Source organism: Entelurus aequoreus, linkage group LG12 (assembly GCF_033978785.1).
Source record: "Entelurus aequoreus isolate RoL-2023_Sb linkage group LG12, RoL_Eaeq_v1.1, whole genome shotgun sequence".
NCBI classification, from domain to species: Eukaryota; Metazoa; Chordata; class Actinopteri; order Syngnathiformes; family Syngnathidae; genus Entelurus; species Entelurus aequoreus.
In genome coordinates this window covers 10,407,327-10,427,125 of record NC_084742.1, presented here as the reverse complement: position 1 = coordinate 10,427,125, position 19,799 = coordinate 10,407,327, and the positions used below count along the sequence as shown (strand labels likewise).

The following is a 19,799-nucleotide window of genomic DNA, read 5'->3' as shown; positions in this document are numbered from 1 at the left end:
ATCGTGTGATACTGCTGCTCCACTCACAAAGCTAGTAGGTGGCAGGGTGGGTCTAATCGATATCATGTAAGGTGAGTACATAATGCAAAATTTTAAATATATCGATCTATAACCAATAACATCCTTTTTTTTTTTTTTTTAACTTAGCCCTACTCAGCACTTTGACACGCCATGTTTGCTGACATCACTGCATGTAGGAGTCGGTCCACTATGTGTTGACGCACACGTCCACAGGAGAGACAAGCCTCACACAAGTAGTGTACATATGTGGTCAGTATAAATATAAAATCCCGTTTCCATCGCCAGCTAAAAGTTCTTCTCTGGATTGGGAATGTTTCACCACAGTGTGGCGTACTTTCAGATTCTGCTTCTATTCTAAACACAGCCGACCGCAGCTGGCGTGCGGGCCCCAATCGGAACCAGATGTGCTCGAGCTGAGGGAGGGAGGTCTGAGCAACACCAGAGGCGGGGAGGGGGTGAGGCGGGGTCACCGCACAAGAGAGAAAGTAACGAGCGTAAGGAGGGAGCACGCAACAGTCTCACTCGCCTACACACACACAAACTAAAATAATGTTTGAAGTTGCAAAACGCTCCATCAATATATTCATTCAGATAGAAGAACCACCCACCTCAATCATGTCAGTCTTGGCGTCCCCCCAGTAGATCTTGCGTTCTTCGTAGTCGAGCGCGAGGCCGTTGGGCCAACCCAGAGAGGTATTGACCATCACCACTCGCTCCATCCCGTCCAGGTCGGCACGCTCAATCTTTGGGACTTCGCCCCAGTCAGTCCAGTACATGTACCTGACACCAACACGAGGAAAAGATGAGGTCTTCATGTGCAAAAACGAAAAACAAGGAATTTAATTTTCCACTCACCCAGCCACCGGGTCCAGGACGATGGCCCTGGGCTCGTCTAAGTCTTCAGAGATCAGGATCTTTCGCATCGTCCCGTTGAGCCTGGTCACCTCGATGCGGTCGGTGCCGGTATCGGTCCAGTATAGATTCCGGGCTATCCAGTCAACCGCAATGCCGTCTGGGTGGTTGACCTGCGACGTGACTACAAATTGGGCGTCGCTGCCGTCAGGTAAGGAGCGGCGGATGGCCTTGACGTCGTCATCTGTCCAGTAGATGTAACCCTCAACGGGGTCGTAGTCGATGGCGATGGCGTGACGGATGTCATCCACCTGCAGGATGATGTCGGTGAAGTCGGGCGTATCCAGAGAAATGCGGCGCAGGTCCGTTCGTCGAGCCAAGAGCAACATTCGAGTGGCACCTGCACACCAAGGCACAGCTTGTAAGACGTCTACGTATAGACAAGGTCGACGCAGGGCATCGTAGTTCCTGTGATGCTCGAAACATTTGAAATCCAAAAATTACACACACACACACACACACACACAATGATGACGGCAAGTTGCATGATGTAGTGTGTGTAATCGTGTGTGTGTGTGTGTGTGTGTGTGTGTGTGTGTGTGCAGCACAAAGAAAACAAAGTCACAAAGCTGTGAGAGGCCCACGTCAACAATGGCGCCGCCACGTTTCAGCACACACTCATTTAAGGAGCTCAAATAGTTCAGCTCCACCAGTGAAAGGCAGCATTGTCTGCGGCAGGAGCACGTGACCCCACCTTCAACAAAAGCCCCCCTTCCTGCGGGCCAGGGCACTGAAGCAAAAAATGTAAATAAAAGGAGATGGGAGCGTCCAAGCTGCCATTCACCCAAACAACCGCCCAGTGGTGGGGGGAGGGGTCATTTTGCTGAGGATGATGATGCTTCCTCCTTTTGGGAAAGCAGAAAATAGTCTGCAAATGTTTTTGTCTTCTGTGACGTACTTTAAGAAAAATGTGAACCAAACTTTCTGAAGTCCACAACATTTCTTCCCCTTGTACTTTTTAGCAAACGACACAAGAAATATAAAAGTCATCAGTGCTCATCACATTCGCACTTCAACCTCCCTTAAGGAGATTCAGAGTCCCAAGACCACACTTGGATGCTCTCAACACGGACAAATGTATTGAAATTTGGCTCATTGCTACCATGCTAAGTCTGCAACATTTGGCTAGTGTGAGCCCACTGATCTGTGCACAGGCACGGCACGCTTCCCGTCCTCTGGCACGATTGGAAGAGCTACTGTATGCCCCGGCAACATTCCATGCACACGTGCAACGCAGCCGCGTCAAAGAACCACAGATGCTTGCAGGTTAATAATGATAGCGCAATTCATAAAAGAAATGAAATACTTCAGCTTAAAAATTAAAACACAGACATAAAAAATCCACAGGTTAAACCCACAGCACACCGTCTCAGCCACGACTACATTGCCAGTCATTTAATTTGTGTGGTAGCTCTTCCCGCAAATACTTATTGACAGTGGCAAACTTGTACAAAATAAAAAGGCAGAAATACTCTTGATAACACTGGAAATAATCCATAAAGTCAAACAAATTGCAGTCCAACATCAGAATGGAAGTGCTGGGACAAGTCAATGTATGAATGAGTAATTGCGTTTACGCAGGACAACAGGGGCCAGAAAAGGAAGGGAGATCTGATGGTACGAATCATGGGTTTTACAGTAAATAGACAAGATATGAGGAATTATGACATCCAATAAGTCTAATAACATTTATTATCCTACTCAGTGGCCCAGTGGTTAGAGTGTCCACCCTGAGATCGGTAGGTTGTGGGTTCAAACCCCGGCCGAGTCATACCAAAGACTATAAAAATTGGACCCATTAACTCCCTGCTTGGCACTCAGCATCAAGGGTTGGAATTGGGGGTTAAATCACCAAAAATGATTCCCGGTTGCGGCACCACTGCTGCCCACTGCTCCCCTCACCTCCCAGGGGGTGAACAAGGGGATGGGTCAAATGCAGAGGACAAATTTCACCACACCTAGTGTGTGTGTGACAATCATTGGTACTTTAACTTAACTTAATTTAAAAATATCTTCAATAAAAGTAAACGCTCCAATGACGTGAGATTACCTGTACTATGCTGTAGGTGGGTTAGTCTGATGCAAATCTAGCATTACTTTTCTCTTGCCTGTCCTGTTGTAAACTTCCACTGAATTAATTGTAAACAAATATGGCGTCGATCGTGTGGGATTGTTTCAGAGGAAGGCATTTCGAGTGCTATTTGCAAAAGTGTTATGCAAACATTCCGCAAAGAAGGAAAATAAAAACATTGTGCTTCAACACATCAAACCTCATCAGCCACCTGAAACACCAACATCACTCAGACTGTTTTGAGAGCCTACCAAGACGCCTGCACTGCTAAAGAAGTTGCCCCTATGCCAGCCACAAAACAAGGTGTGCACAAAGTTCAATTTCCATCCATCCATCCATTTTCTACCGCTTATTCCCTTCGGGGTCGCTGGAGCCTATCTCAGCTACAATCGGGCGGAAGGCGGTGTACACCCTGGACAAGTCGCCACCTCATCGCAGGGCCAACACAGATAGACAGACAACATTCACACTCACGTTCACACACTAGTGTTGCCAATCAACCTATCCCCAGGTGCATGTCTTTGGAGGTGGGAGGAAGCCGGAGTACCCGGAGGGAACCCACGCAGTCACGGGGAGAACATGCAAACTCCACACAGAAAGATCCCAAACTCACGACTACTCAGGACCTTCGTATTGTGAGGCAGACGCACTAACCCCTCTGCCATCGTGCTGCCCAAGTTCAATTTAAATTGTAAAATAATACAAATAAATAAGTTATCAGTTATCTGTATTGGCCTAAGCATCTTGAAAAAAAATAGTGTGCATCCGTAAAGAAAATCAAGCCAGTCCAGTTGCTCTGATTTAATTTCTCAGATAAAAAGTGCAATTAAAAAACATTTCAAATTAAAACATTTCTCTGATTAACTCGCTAGATAATAATAACAACAGCAATAATAAGTCTTTTAGCGTGGGACAATAGTCCACTCACCGTCTCGGCAGGTCTTGGAGTCCTGGAGCAGCTGGACCCCGGTGGGACAGGCACACTGGTAAAAGGGCGTGTCAGGTGACAGCAGGCAGAGGTGAGAGCAGCCACCGTTGTTCAACGAGCACGGCGTGCTGGCTGCGTGTCACGGGAGATTAATCAAAAAGTTAGACAACTTTACCACTGCGGCGAGGACATATCAGCGACCACAAGCAAACTTACACTGGACTTGTCTCTTGGGACTGAAGACATGGATGTCCATGGGCGAGAAGATGTCCGAGTGGACAACGCGCTGTACGGCGCCATTGTCTTTCATGCAGGAGTGGATGGAGTGTGTGTTCCAGTCAGTCCAAAACAGCGTGTCCTCATACAGGGTGAGGGCAAAGGGATGAGGCAGCTCTCCTTTCACCACCACCGCTCTGAAACAACATGAAACGTGCATCAGCGCGCGCATTCACACACGCACGCACGCACGGTGCTGCCCCTTACCTGTTGGTGCCGTCCAGGTCACAGCGGTGGATAAAGTTGTGCTTGGCGTCTGCCCAGTACAGTTTTTGCTGGTTGTAGTCCAGCGTCAGCCCGTTGGGCCAGTAGATGTCTCTATCAATGATTATGGAGCGATTGGTTCCGTCCATCCCGGCTCGCTCGATTTTGGGAACCTCCCCCCAGTCAGTCCAGTACATGAATCTGTGTGGAGACAACAAACAGGAAGTGATGAAGAGGTTGTTGTTGTAATGGGGTGGCCATCAACAAGACTCGAAAAGCACGCCCGTTGACAGGCAACCACAAAGACAGAATGTGACACGTTGTAGTCGCCCATGGCGCTGGTCGGTGCGGGTCGCAGGTGTATTAGAGAGCATCCAGTGACCCACATAGGCGTTGTAGTTTCCTGTGAAACTTCCGTAAAACACTACATTTCCCACAATCCTTGCGTGTTGGTAACATTTGTGTCTGTCATGGCGTACTCCAAAGCTTTACAAAGCAGTGAAATAAAGAGACATGAAAAATGTATACGGCCATTAAATGTTACAAGAGATGAGGAAGGCGAGTATTCTGCAAAAGTAGTACTCGCCACCGGCTGCTCCGAGCAAAATGTTGCAGCCAATCATCAACATTGGGTTTGCCACCAAATCTGATTTGTTTTGCCCTCAAGTGACACAGACCTGATTTATTGCCAGTTTAGAAGTTTCAAAGTGCTTCAAATCTGATCTTTTGGCATCAGATTCACGCCACATCAGGAGGTTTATTGTTTATTGAATGGATCCCCATTAGCTGACGCCAAGGCGACTGCTAGTCTTCCTGGGGTCCATATAGGAGCATGCAAAATAATACAAAGAATACATACATTACCAAACATTTTACAAAATAAAAGTACAACATAAGATAACACTCAGTATTAAAAATTAATGTCATGTGGGCAGCTGCAATAGGTGTATCTTCAAAGCTATCTTGAATGACAATTTACTTTGTGAGAGATTAATGTGAGATGGCAACCGATTCCAGAATGATATACTGTACATCTATACATGACTGTATGTTTGAGGAGATTGGTCCTGGGAGTAGGAAGTGCCAAATAGCCATTGCTGGCATTCCTAGTGTCATGAATATGCGTGTTAGTTGATTTTAAAAACTGTTTGTAAAAGTAATCTGGTGATTGATCTAACATGATAGTTCTAATAAGGAGACTACAATGCATCTTTTTATCAACAGATAACCAGGACAGGCGTGAATGCATATATGAAATATCAGTGCACAAAAGAACATTCAAGCACCAGTCTAGCTGCTCTGTTCTGAACAAGTTGCAGTTTGTTCAGGTCAGACTTAGTCGTAGCGGACCATATTATAGGACAGTAATGAAGATGACAGAAAAAGAGGTAGTCCTGAATCCAATTGGAATTTGATCTTTTCAAATGTGACTGCAGTCTAAACGCAATCTGACCTGAATGCGATTTTTTTCGTCAGCTTTGGACGAGCTACGTCAGTCGTGTGCGCTGGAGAGACGTAGTTGCTAGCGGAAATGGATGTTTCATAACAACAACCGGTTTCGGTTCCTTATTTAGACGACCACATTTTCGGTGCATCACTTGTCAATAGTGCGCAAATAATAGGCTATATGTAATATATGAATATGTATTTTGATTCTGAAGAAATAGTGATTGTTGAAAGACCGGAATTGACGCTATGGCGCATTAGCTTACATGTGAGTTGAAAAGTAAAGCTCCTGTAGATCCATGCGGATGTCCGTGTCTCCTCTGCATAACAACCTTAAAAAGATTGAAACCTCCCAAATATATTACACTATATACATCCATTCATACATTATATTACTTTCATTTACTTTTACGTAAAAAACAATTTTTTAAAGGTATAGTAGTAGTGAATTCCTCCCGGTCAACTTACTTTGTTATCACTTTATCAAGGTGCGCATGCAAGTGATGTCGAGGCCACATTGGGGACTGTCTGATAAAAGTCACATTTTACTTGCAGTGTATACAGTGAGCTGGAAAAAAAATCTGATCTTAAAAAATTCGAATTTGGGCCACTTTGGCGTGCTTTGTAAACGTAGTCAAAGTCTCAGAAGTGAGGAGTGGAAAACATTTCATTTATTCCTTGACCTGATTTTGATCTTTTAATATGTTTTGGTGGATCGGTGTCACATAAAATACGGGCCAATATGAAAAACATAGCAAAACATAGCAAATGCTAACGAGAGCGAGACATTTGTTCCAAAGAAAAGAGTTGTCAGTGCTTTAGAATTGCGGCAACCGGCGTGAAACAAATGACTGCACGGTGCAAAGTTTCTTAAAAAAAGAACAGCACAACAAACTAGGGTTGTACGGTGTACCGGTATTAGTATAGTACCGCAATACTAATGACTTATTTTCGGTTCCAAACCGCCTCTGAAAAGTACCGGTCCCCCCATCCCCACGCGGCCCCGTCGTGTCATTGCTGGTTTACGAGCAGAGGATCATGTTTGGTAGCACACAATCACAGTACTTACAGACACAGCGTGTAAACAGAAAAGGGAGAACGGACGCATTTTGGCTTAAAAACTAACGATAAAGGTGAAGTTATGGAAGAGGTGCTTTAAGACATGGGTAGCTAGCTAGCGGCTAAAGTCCAGCCCCAGTCAACAGTGTTTTAGCTACTTCTAAATCACTAATCCTCGCCTCCATGGCGACAAATAAAGTAAGTTTCTGACAAGTATCATCCCTGCAGGACGAGGAATAGCTAAACATGCTTCACTACACACCATAGCTCACCGGCGTCAAAATGTAAACAAACACAATTGGTGGATCTACACCTGACATACACTGTAATGATACCAAGTACAGGAGCGATACTACTAGGATTACGTCGATATTTTTTGGCATCACAAAATCTTCTTTCGTTTTTTAAAATGTATATTATGTTTATAAACTCAGGAACTATGTCCCTGGACACATGAGGACTTTGAATATGACCAATGTATGATCCTGTAACGACTTGGTATCGGATTGATACCTAAATTTGTGGTATCATCCAAAACTAATGTAAAGTATCCAAACAACAGAAGAATAAGTGATTATTACATTTTAACAGAAGTGTAGACAGAACATGTTAAAAGAGAAAGTAAGCAGATCCACCCATCCTCTTCCGCTTATACGAGGTCGGGTCGCGGGGGTAAGCAGATATTAACAGTAAATGAACAAGTAGATTTATAATGAATTTTCTACCACTTGTCCTTAATAATTTTGACAAAACAATAGAATGGAAAATTACACTATATGTTACAGAATACGTCAGCAGACTAATTAGGAGCCTTTGTTTGTTTACTTACTACTAACAGACAAGTTGCCTAGTATGTTCACTATTTTATTTAAGGACAAACTTGCAATAAGAAACATATGTTTAATGTACCCTAAGATTTTTTGTTAAAATAAAGCCAATAATGCAATTTTTGGTCAAGTATCAAAAAGTACAGAAAAGTAGAGATGTCCGATAATATCGGACTACCGATATTATCGGCCAATAAATGCTTTAAAATGTAATATCGGAAATTATCGGTATCGGTTTCAAAAAGTAAAATTTATGACTTTTTAAAACGCCGCTGTACGGAGTGGTACACGGACGTAGAGAGAAGTACAGAGCACCAAAAAACCTAAAAGACACTGCCTTTGCGTGCCGGCCCAATCATATAATATCTACGGCTTTTCACACACACAAGTGAACGCAAGGCATACTTGGTCAACAGCCATACAGGTCACACTGAGGGTGGCCGTATAAACAACTTTAACACTGTTACAAATAGGTTGGAGTTCAAATCCCAGCCGAGTCATACCAAAGACTATAAAAATGTGACCCGTTTCCCTCCCTGCTTGGCACTCAGCATCAAGGGTTGGAGTTGGGGGTTAAATCACCAAAATGATTCCCGGGCGCGGCGCCGCTGCTGCCCACTGCTCCCCAAGGGGATGGGTCAAATGCAGAGGACAAATTTCACCACATCTAGTGTGTGTGTGACAATCATTGGTACTTTAATCTTTAATCTTAATATGCGCCACACTGTGAACCCACACCAAAGAAGAATGACAAACACATTTCGGGAGAACATCCGCACCGTAACACAACATAAACACAACAGAACAAATACCCAGAACCCCTTGCAGTACTAACTCTTCTGGGGCGCTATAATATACCCCCCGCCCCCCACCCTCCAACTCAACCCCACCCACCTCAACCTCTCTCAGGGAGAGCATGTCCCAAATTCCCAGCTGCTGTTTTGAGGCATGTTAAAAAAAATAATGCACTTTGTGACTTCAATAATAAATATGGCAGTGCCATGTTGGCATTTTTTTCCATAACTTGAGTTGATTTATTTTGGAAAACCTTGTTACATTGTTTAATGCATCCAGCGGGGCATCACAACAAAATTAGGCATAATAATGTATTAATTCCACGACTGTATTTATCGGTATCGGTTGATATCGGAATCGGTAATTAAGAGTTGGACAATATCGGAATATCGGATGTCGGCAAAAAAGCCATTATCGGACATCTCTACCAAAAAGTATCAAAACAATTTTAGTACCAGTACCGGTACTAAAATATTGGTATCGGGACAACTCTACAACAAACTTATTTCAGCATCTGAAATGTTATTATCGAGCTGAGTGGGGGAAATGCAACTCTCTACGGGGTGGACAAAACTGCAGCAACAGCAACAACAACAACAACAAACTCCTCCTAATAAGCAGCTTACTGTGTTGAAATCATTTACACAAGATACCCTGTATGATGAGAAAGGAGAACAATGCTGCTGCAAATCTCTCACGGAATTATAACGCATTTAATCAATGAATTCAAGACAGAAGTTTTAAGTTTGCACTTCATTAATCTGATATAATTGTATCCATATTTAATGACTATTGGTAGCTTTATTGATTTACTGAAATGCTACATTTTCATTTACAGAAGCATTTTTTTCAAGACAGAAGTTTTAAGTTTGCAATTTATTATTCTCAATGTTGCAGATGGTTATTTATTTACATGCAATGTACAATGCTACATTTTTGTTTACAGAAGTATTTGATTTAAGCAGAAGTATTGCCTCCTAGAGCAGGGGTCGGCAACCCGCGGCTCCGGAGCCGCATGCGGCTCCTTGACCACTCTGATGCGGCTCAGCTACATACGTGCCGACTCTCCCGATTTTCCCAGGAGAATTATGGATCTCAGTGTCTCTCATAGATTACTACCAGGGAAACAATTATCCTATTTACACTCTAATTACCAAATAAAGGGCGTGCTCTAATTGCACTGCAGTAATTGTCCTTTATTGCATATACATACAGCGTGCCAGTCCAGCCACATGTTGCATGATGTTATCACTTGCACACACAGGGGCCAGCAAAGCATACTTACTCATCAGCCACACAGCTTACACTGACGGTAGCCGTATCAAACAACTTTAACATTGTTATGTTACAAATATGCGCCACACTGTGAACCCACACCAAAAAAGAATGAAAAACACATTTCTGGAGAACATCCCACCGTAACACAACATAAACACAACACAACCATTACCCAGAATCCCATGCAGCCCTAACTCTTCCGGTCTACATTATACACCCCCGCTACCACCAAATCCCCCCACACATCAACCCCCCCCCCTCTCCGTGCGCTGGTTGAGCGGAAGAGTTAGGGCTGCATGGGATTCTGGGTATTGGTACCGTCAGTGTAAGATGTGTGGCTGCTGAAGTAGTAGCCTTGCTGTCACTTACGTGAGCAAGCTGAAATTGCATTCTACGTGTGGTCGAGCAGGTACACTGTTAGGGCAGACTGTAGAGGGCGCCAAATGCAGTGTCATCACGCTCTGATATTCGGGAGTCTCCCGGGAAAAATGAGAGGGTTGGCAAGTATGACGCTATCAAGTGCCATTCATTCAAAACTCGTGGGCTGCACTAACACCAAATTTCCACATTAAAGTGCGTGCCGGTACGTGTGTCGGAGTCCCCTGGGTAACATAGCACAAAGCATTAAAGCTTTGTATGCGGTGTTTTTCATTTTAAATTTTTTTTGTGGCTCCCATTACTTTCTTTAATTTGTGAAACTTGCCAAAATGGCTCTTTGAGTGGTAAAGGTTGCCGACCCCTGTCCTAGAGGAAGCTCTTAACTTAGTTATTTGAAAATTATTGCATAAAAATTACAATTTATATCAGGTCTAAAAAGAAAAACATTATTCAAATTAGAATTTTGCTAAGAGTAAGATGCAGTGTCATTTCAAACAACTGGTTTTTGATTTTTTTTTTAAAAAAAGCAAAATTACGGTAGTTGAGTTGAGTTGAGTTTGAGTTTATTTCGAACATGCAAGCATACAACATGATACATCACAATTTCCAGTTTCTCTTTTCAACATGTTCGAAAAGGAGTAGGAAGAAGCAGAGCTTATTTAATCCTACCCCTTTTCTTTACATAACAGTTGCTAAAACTTTTTGTTCGCTTCCTGTTCACAATTTATTCACAATAAACTCCATAAGTAATCACAATAAAAATAAATAAATAAATAATAGTAAAAATTTAATAATAATAATTGGTGAAGTAAGTCATATTTCATATGATGAGATAAATAAGATTACTTTAAGAATGAATGAATGGATGGATGAAATAAATTGAGAATGTTTATCATGGTTCTTCTTCTTTGTACTTTGTAAACACTTTAAGTTTGAAGAGTTTCTTGAAGTGGATCATATTAGTACATTGTTTGATTGCTTTGCTTAATCCATTCCATAATTTAATTCCACATACTGATATACTGAAGGTCTTAAGTGTTGTACGTGCAAACAAATGTTTTAAATTACGTTTTTCTCTAAGATTATATTTCTCCTCTTTTTTTGAGAAGAATTGTTGTATATTCTTGGGTAGCAGGTTATAGTTTGCTTTGTGCATAATTTTAGCTGTTTGCAAATTCACTATGTCGTGGAATTTCAGTATTTTTGATTCAATAAATAAAGGGTTTGTATGTTCTCTATATCCAACATTATGTATTATTCTAACTGATCTTTTTTGTAACACCGTTAATGAATGAAGTGTACTTTTGTAATTATTTCCCCATATTTCTACACAGTAGCTCAGATATGGTAACACTAGTGAGCAGTAGAGAATATGAAGGGATTTTTGGTCTAGAACATGTTTTGCTTTATTCATTATTGACGTGTTTCTTGCAACTTTATGTTGTATATTTTTTACGTGAGATTTCCAGTTCAATTTATCATCAATCATTATACCTAGAAATTTGGTTTCATTTACTCTTTCAATTTCTATTCCGTCTATTTGTGTTTGACTTTCCCTTCTACTGTTACCAAATAGCATTATTTTAGTTTTACTGAGATTAAATGATAGTCTGTTTTTGTCAAACCATCTTTTTAATTTGTTAATTTCTTCTGTTATTATTTGTATTACCTCCTGTGTGTTCTCTCCTGAACAAAACGCTGTTGTATCATCCACAAATAGTACTAACTATAAATCTTTTGTAACTTTACAAATGTCATTTATATAGAGATTGAACAATTTAGGTCCTAGTATTGATCCCTGAGGTACACCACAGGATATATTTAGCGTTGTAGATGTGTGTTCGCCTAGCTTCACGTATTGTTTCCTGTTCGTTAGATAACTTCTTATCCAGTTTAAGACTAACCCTCTGATGCCATATCGTTCTAGTTTTTTGATTAAAATATTGTGATTAATTGTGTCAAATGCTTTAGTTAGATCCATAAAAACCACATTTTTTACTATCTATTGCATTGGTAATTTCTTCTGTAATTTCAATTAAAGCCATTGAAGTTGAAACATTAGCTCTGTATCCATATTGGTTCTCTTCGAGTATTCTATTTTTATTTATGAAACTCTCTAATCTGTTATTGAACAGTTTTTCAATGATTTTAGAAAATTGTGGAAGTAAAGAAACAGGTCTGTAATTTGTAAATTGATGTTTGTCTCCAGTCTTATAAATTGGTGCAACTTTAGCTATTTTCATTTTGTTTGGAAATGTACCTGTTTGAAATGATAGGTTACTAATATACATTAATGGTCCTGAGATCTCTTCAATAACCTTTTTTATCGTTTCCATATCAATTCTGTTACAATCAGTTGAAGTCTTAGATTTACATTTTTTCACGATTGTAACTATTTCCTCCTGTGTCACATTACTGAGGAACATGGAGTTGGGATTTCTCTCTATGGTATCATTATAGTCCTCAATTGGAACTGGGTCTGGAATCCCTTCTTCCAATTTTGGTCCAATATTTACAAAATAATTATTGAAGCTTTCAACTACTTCCTTTATGTTGTCATTTTTTTTATTTCCGTCTAAGAAGTATTGAGGGTATTCCCTCTTAGTTCCATTTTTAATAATGCTATTGAGGATGCCCAATGTTGCTCTCATATTATTTTTGTTCCTGTCCAATAATTCACTGTAATATTCTTTCCTACATGATCGTAGTATGTGTGTTAACTTGTTTTTATACTTTTTGTACTTAATTTCTGCCTCTCTACTTCTTTGTGTTATACATTTTCTATATAGTGTATTCTTTTTCTTACAAGCATTTTTTAATCCTTTTGTCATCCATGGTTGATTATTCTTTCTCTGCTTATTACTGAGTTGTATCCATGGACAATGTTTGTCATAAAGTATTATGAACTTGTTTAAGAAATGTTCATATGCTTCATCAACCTCTTTTTCATTGTACACATTGTCCCAATCTTGCTTTTGTAGCTCAATTTTGAAGGCAGTCATCCTCTTCTCTGTGCATAGTCTTTGAAATGTCCTTTTGTCTTCCATGTTCTTCTTGTAGTTTCCATCATATATTGTAAAAACTGGCAGATGATCACTAACGTCGGTTATAAGTAGACCACTTGTAGTGTTATTATCAAAATCATTGGTAAAAATATTATCAATAAGCAGTTTTGAATTATGTCTGTCGTTTGTATTAATTGGTATCTTTAAACAGTCTGAATTATGTCTGTCGTTTGTATTAATTGGTATCTTTAAACAGTAGGCCATATCGCCCAGGCCTACCGAGCAGTGTTGTGAAACAAGTGAGCGCAGTTGAAAAATGTGAACTTTGCTTCGTGTATGTTCCGCCACAGTATGTTTGAGCCTATAAAGGTGACAATGGGTCAACACCAAGTTCATCTCTCACTATGGGGGCTACTGCTGCGTCTGCAATTCTACTTGCCTTACTTATCTTTAATAGCTCGGCATACTGCATCAACTACAGACTTGCCAAAAATATACTAGAGATGGTAGGGGTGTAACAGTATTGTAGATACCGCGGTTTTTAGGTTTCAAAGTCTTCACAATAATACTGTGACGCCTGACTGTATCAAACAAAAACTTGGGAGTATAATTTTTGTCCGGCGCTTTAGTGTTGGCCGAACCCGAAAATAAACTAAATCTCCCAGAATCCTGTGCGCAGCACGGTGTGCCAAGGTGGGGGGCGTGGAACGCCGTAAGCAGGAAGTGAAGTGTGTTTGTAGTTGATGAGAGGAATTGTTTTTGGGACACTTCCTGAAAAATGTAATCAAAATCTATCCGTAACTATTTGAGTTACGTTGCTGACAAACAAATCCTAGAGAAAAAATAACCTCCTTGGAGGAGGTAAGAAAGTCTGCATTCTGCAAAGCAACACTTTCGACTAGATAAATCCTCAATCCATCCATGTATTTTTTTCACCATTTGTTTCTCTCAATGTCGTGGGGGGGCTGGAGGCTATCGAGCTGCACTCAGGCAAGTTGCCTCCTCATAAAACTGTCATCCAGAAAATATATTTGAGGTCAGCGAAGCCAAGCATCAGTTTGTGAGGTATTCACACTATTAAAAGTTAAGTTATTAGTAGGGCTGTCAAAAGTTAACGCGATAATAAAGAGTTAACTATAAATTCCAATAACGGCACTCATTTTTTTACAGGCGATTAACGCACACGCGTCCTTTTTTAACCTTGAGCGGTGCCATAGCAGGGGAACTTGGCTGTGGTTCACTTGCTACTGATGAGCCACAAGCGAGCAGAAATGGACAAAGGAAAAGCTATCTTATGGAAATATTAGGTTCAAAGCCATGGCAAGTTGTTTTCCCGGCAATAAAGGATAGGGATGTCCCGATCCGATATTGATATCGGAAATCAGTTCGATATTAGCCAAAAAAGTGAATATCAGATTTTATCGGACTGAATCTAAAAACTCCGATATAAGTTGTCCATTTTCCGCTGCAGCACTTCTATAATAGGTGACTCTGGTTTGATCACACTCCAACACAGTAGGTAGCGGCAATGCCCCTTAATTAACGTTGGTGCCGGCCGCGGAAGAAGAGCGTCTCTGATCCAGCATGCACAGCCCGCGTGATCACAACAACGACAACGCATGTGCTTGCAGCAAAGTGTAGTGATGTCGGCTGTGTGGAAGTATTTTAACGTAAACTCGGACAAAGACGTTGCCGCTAAATGCAACATTTGTCAGGCGCAAGTGTCCTGTGGAGGGACAGAACCGGGAAGGTTCAATACAAGCAACCTCATCGCACATTTGAAAAAACACCACAAAAAAGAACATGAGGATTTTCGCGAGAGCAGCAAGGCGAAGCAACAAACCTCTGGCTCGCTTCAGCAACCCACGCTGGCCGAAAGCTTTGCAAGACGTGACAAACTACCACGGGACAGCAAAAAGGCAATGGCCATAACAGAAAAGATAGCCCAGTTTATTGTGCTTGATGACCAGCCCCTGTCGGTGGTGAGTAATGTCTGGTTTAAACGCTTAATGGAGCACCTCGAACCTCGCTACATTATTCCTAGCCGCCACTACATTGTAGACAAAACTATACCCCAGATGCACGAAGAGGTTAAAAAGTGTATTGCCGCACAGCATGCCGAAATGCTTATCTTCTTTAAAAAAAAATCTCCACATTATGCTCAGACTGCAGAAAGTGGAGAAGGAGGAGGAGGAGTAATAAGGGTAGTCAGCACTGACTGATTATTATTTGTTTTATGCTCTTGTTATTAGAGTAATATGTTTATTGTGTTTACACTATTCTTCAGTGATGACTAAGAGTAATTACTAAATTGTTTTGGGCACAGTCAGTCAGTGAAACTGGAGCTGTGAACTCTTAACTTAGAGCAGTTGGACAGTGGGCAATATTGTGTTGTTTTTGTCCCTGCCCACAGTTGTTTACAACATATGCTGACAGTAAAAAAATAACTGAAGTGAACTTGAATTGTTTGCACTTTAAAACGTTTTTGTTTTTTTAAAATTTGATTTATTTAGGTTATTTTTCAGGGTCTTCTAATTTATTTTTAATTTATTCTATTCAATTGTATAATTATGTTGGTATTAGTGGTTATTTTGCACTTTAAATATAACATTTTGTTTTTATTGGATTTGTTGAGGTAATACTCTTAGTAACAGTAACATCACTTTATCAAGCCTTTTCTAACATTCCACACAACAAAATAAGGAATAAATATATGTATGATTCGTGCCTATATCGTATCGTATTGATATCGGCCAATACTCAAGGCTACAATATCGGTATCGTATCGGAAGTGAAAAAGTTGTATCGGGACATCCCTAATAAAGGACTCTTTTTCGCCGTGAGGAGAGACAATATCCCTGCAGCAAACGCCTGCTGCTCACGGCGTTCAGGTGGGTGGTGTTTCACTTCCCTGTTCAGATTACGGTTAAGGTGATAACATAACATTTAGATTGTTACTGTGACTGATTTAGTAAGTAAGATCACATAAAAGCTCAACCGAAACAAAAGACTGTCGCCAGGAAGTCGAAAGGAGACTTTTTTTTATTGCCAACAGTCGACCCCACATCAAAACATGTCAAGACATTTTCTCACATCAATCCCTTTTCTGGCTTCAAAATAAAAGCGCTTTGCTATACAGTTTAACTACATTTACAAAATAAAAATGTCTTGCACTACGATCATGCTTTGTCAAAAGGGATGGGCACCGGATCCGGTACTTTATTGGCACCGATACTACCGGGCACAGATTCACGTAAGATCCAGCTGTGCCATGTTTTGGTGCCTGGGTTGCGCATGATGTTAAAGTACCAATGATTGTCACACACACACTAGGTGTGGCAAAATTATTCTCTGCATTTGACCCATCACCCTTGATCACACCCTGGGAGGTGAGGGGAGCAGTGGGCAGCAGGGGTGGCTGCACCCAGGAATAATTTTTGGTGATTTAACCCCCAATTCCAACCCATGTCACGTCTGAATTAGCACCTGCGAGTTGCGAGTACTTGCTAGCACTTGAGAAAAACACAGGTGATTTCGAAGCGGATAAATAAATAAATGTTACATTTAAACATTTTAAGATTTCATTATTACAAACATTTTTTACCACATGAACACAGAAAAGTACCAAAAATTGGTACCGTTGAGTACCGTATCGATTCCAGGTCCAAGGAGTACCGTATCGAACATAATGTGAAAGGTACTCATCCCTATTTGTCAGAGAGGTTTTGTAATGTTATTCCGTGATAAATGCTAGTACACCAGTTGAGGAATATGTGTAAATTATTTTATAACATGTTTTGGTCGAGTCGTCAATTACAGAATGATTAGCAGGCTGAATATACAATTTTATCAATTGATAGGGAAGGTTCAAACATTGCCATGTCGAGATATGAAGACCATTAACTTGTACAACATGTAATGTACAGCGGTAGAAAATAGATGGATCGATATTACTAAACATCTTTGACAATTAAAGCATGGTTGTAACAATCCACATTCTGTGTTATTTATGCGTGAAACTGTTCTTTAAACATGAAAGTGTAGCTCCTTCTCTGAACGCAAGTGCTCCTAAAGCAGGAATACAAATTCTGTATTTATACAAAATACAAAATCTGGCAAGACACTAGGGATGATACTCGAAACCGATTTTCCCGGTTGTTTGATAAGAAAAGAACTGAGTCCTCAGACTCGAATCCCTTTTTGAGAACCGGTACCCGTTATCGAGACCACTATAGTAAAGAAAGAGTTGGTTCTTTATTCGAATCCCGTCCCGACCATAAATGCCCCGTGGGACATCACAAGAAATGACGTCACGTAGCTCAGTCATTAGGCACAGATAGCGAAAGCAGTAAAAACAATGGACCGGAAAAAGCGCTCCAAGGTGTAATAAAGTTCAAAAGAAAAGGTATAATCCAATGAATAACTTTACTGAGAGATTTGATCATTGTACAAACACGTGACGAACACTTTTACGACCAACCGGAAACATAGCAACCAGGCTAGCAACGCACCTCCTTTACGGCAGCTGACGCAACGTTCTTAAAGCAACTGCAGCACATACATATATATACACAACATATATGACATGATCTCCCTTTTTTAACTTTTGTTTTTCTTTCCTTGTAAACAAAACAAAACCACACTGTATATGTGTTGTCTGTCTAATTATAAATAATGCAGACGAGGCGTGTTGGCTGAGTTCTTGACATTTACTTTCACAGCGTGCTCATAACCTCATTCTTAGCTGCCGGGTGGCGACATGCAACAACACTTTTCGGGGCTACTGCGCATGCTCGTCACTCCCGTTGCATGCTGGGTAGTGTAGTTGTTATATTCCCTAGCTCATAACATCACATCTTTCCCCCTATAAAGAAATAATGTTAACTCAATAAAGTGTATTTCTTTTTTTAGCTTTAACTTTTCATTTTTTTAGCATTGTAACCACATTTGCAAACAACTGTTCTCTTCATAGAATTTTCTTTCAATAAAGAAATAAAGTGCAAAAATGTCAAAACATCATAAACTTTTTGGAGAGTTGTATTATTTTCAGTTTTGTGCCCAAGGGACTGATTTTATTTAACACTATATTATTACTTATACACCTATAGTGATCACAGAGACAGTTTGTTTTTGTGTTACTGTATATATTTGTTTCTCTGAAAAATCCCACTTAATATACTTTGGGTAACAACAGTCAATATTTATTTATTTAATTGTATTTTTTTAGGGGGGTAACAGTCAATATTTATTTATTTATTAGATTTTATTTTTTTCTTACATAATAAAAGTGAGCTTTTGTTAAACCAAATATTGTGTGTTTTTTTCCATATACAACAACCTATCTGGACTCGGTAAGAGAATCGATAAGGAATCGGTTCGATAAGAGCAGTGGTCCCCAACCACCGGGCCGCGTCCCGGTACCGGTCCGTGGACCGATTGGTACCGGGCCGCGGGCGCACAAGAAATTAAAAAATATATATTTATATATTTTTTTTATAATAAATCAACATAAAAAACACAATATATACATTATATATCAATATAAATCAATACAGTCTGCAGAGATACAGTCTGTAAGCACACATGATTGTATTTGTTTATGAGAAAGAAAAGAAGAAAACATTTTTTATTTTTTTTTACTAACCCCCGGTCCGTGGGACAAATTTTCAAGCGTTGACCGGTCCGCAAGTACAAAAAGGTTGGGGACCACTGGATAAGAGGATTCGATAATAGGCTCGAACTCGATAATTTCTTATCAAACATCATTCCTACAAGACACCAAAACACAGTAGGCATTTTTAAAAGCCTTATCCCTGCAGCTATAGCCACCCTAAACAGCAGGCCTGGCCGACCTGTCTGACAAGCCTGTAAATGTGTTGGTGCTGTCACTGTCATGTATAATGTCTTTTTGCTATTTTTGTCAGTGATGTGTAATGTTTATTGTCTAAATGTACGGTCAGTGAAAATGAATTTCCCCACCGGGACTAATAAATCTAAATATAATCTAAATGTTTTTTGTATTATTGTCATTAAATCATGTTTGTCCTTTTTGTGATGAGCTGTCTATAAAAGCATAAAGTTTCAAATACATTTCATTAAAGTAAATTTATTGTCTGTTCATGGTGTTACAACTTGAAAATCATCTGTCTAGGGCACACTTGTTAATGATGAAAAATCATGTACATCTGCGATTAATCATGATGAATTTTTTCAGTTAACTATGAACAATGCGATTAATCGCAATTAAATATTTGAATAGTTTGACAGCTCTAGTTATTAGTTAACTTTTCTGAGAAACAGGATTTTCCAGACTGATACAAACATGTCCACAGTGGAGAATACTGCTTCTCAGAAAGTAAAAGTTGAAAGACACAAAAGTGAACATGATTGTTTTGCACTGGATATTTACATTGTCACTCTAAAACAGTGCTTCTGAAATATTTTCTGTTACACCCCCCCTACAAAGAAGAAAATATTTTGCGTTCCCCCACTCTCCACTGTTACTATAAATAGTATAATTTGTCTATTAAATTGTTAGAACTATACCTCTGCATAACATTGTAAGCTTATTAACATTAAAGGAAACAACACAATCAAAA

General features: G+C 40.2%; 1 protein-coding gene across 1 annotated transcript in view; it reads right to left on the bottom strand.

Moving 5' to 3' along the window:
• Positions 1 to 19,799, bottom strand: part of lrp6 (low density lipoprotein receptor-related protein 6) — a 53,172-nt gene that overhangs the window by 12,682 nt on the left and 20,691 nt on the right. The window contains exons 3-7 of the mRNA XM_062064649.1: positions 4,416 to 4,613; positions 4,149 to 4,345; positions 3,933 to 4,064; positions 877 to 1,273; positions 630 to 801 (exon numbers count right to left, since the gene is read on the bottom strand). Of these exons, the coding sequence (XP_061920633.1) occupies positions 630 to 801; positions 877 to 1,273; positions 3,933 to 4,064; positions 4,149 to 4,345; positions 4,416 to 4,613 (1,096 nt within the window). The remainder of the gene's footprint in view (positions 1 to 629; positions 802 to 876; positions 1,274 to 3,932; positions 4,065 to 4,148; positions 4,346 to 4,415; positions 4,614 to 19,799) is intronic.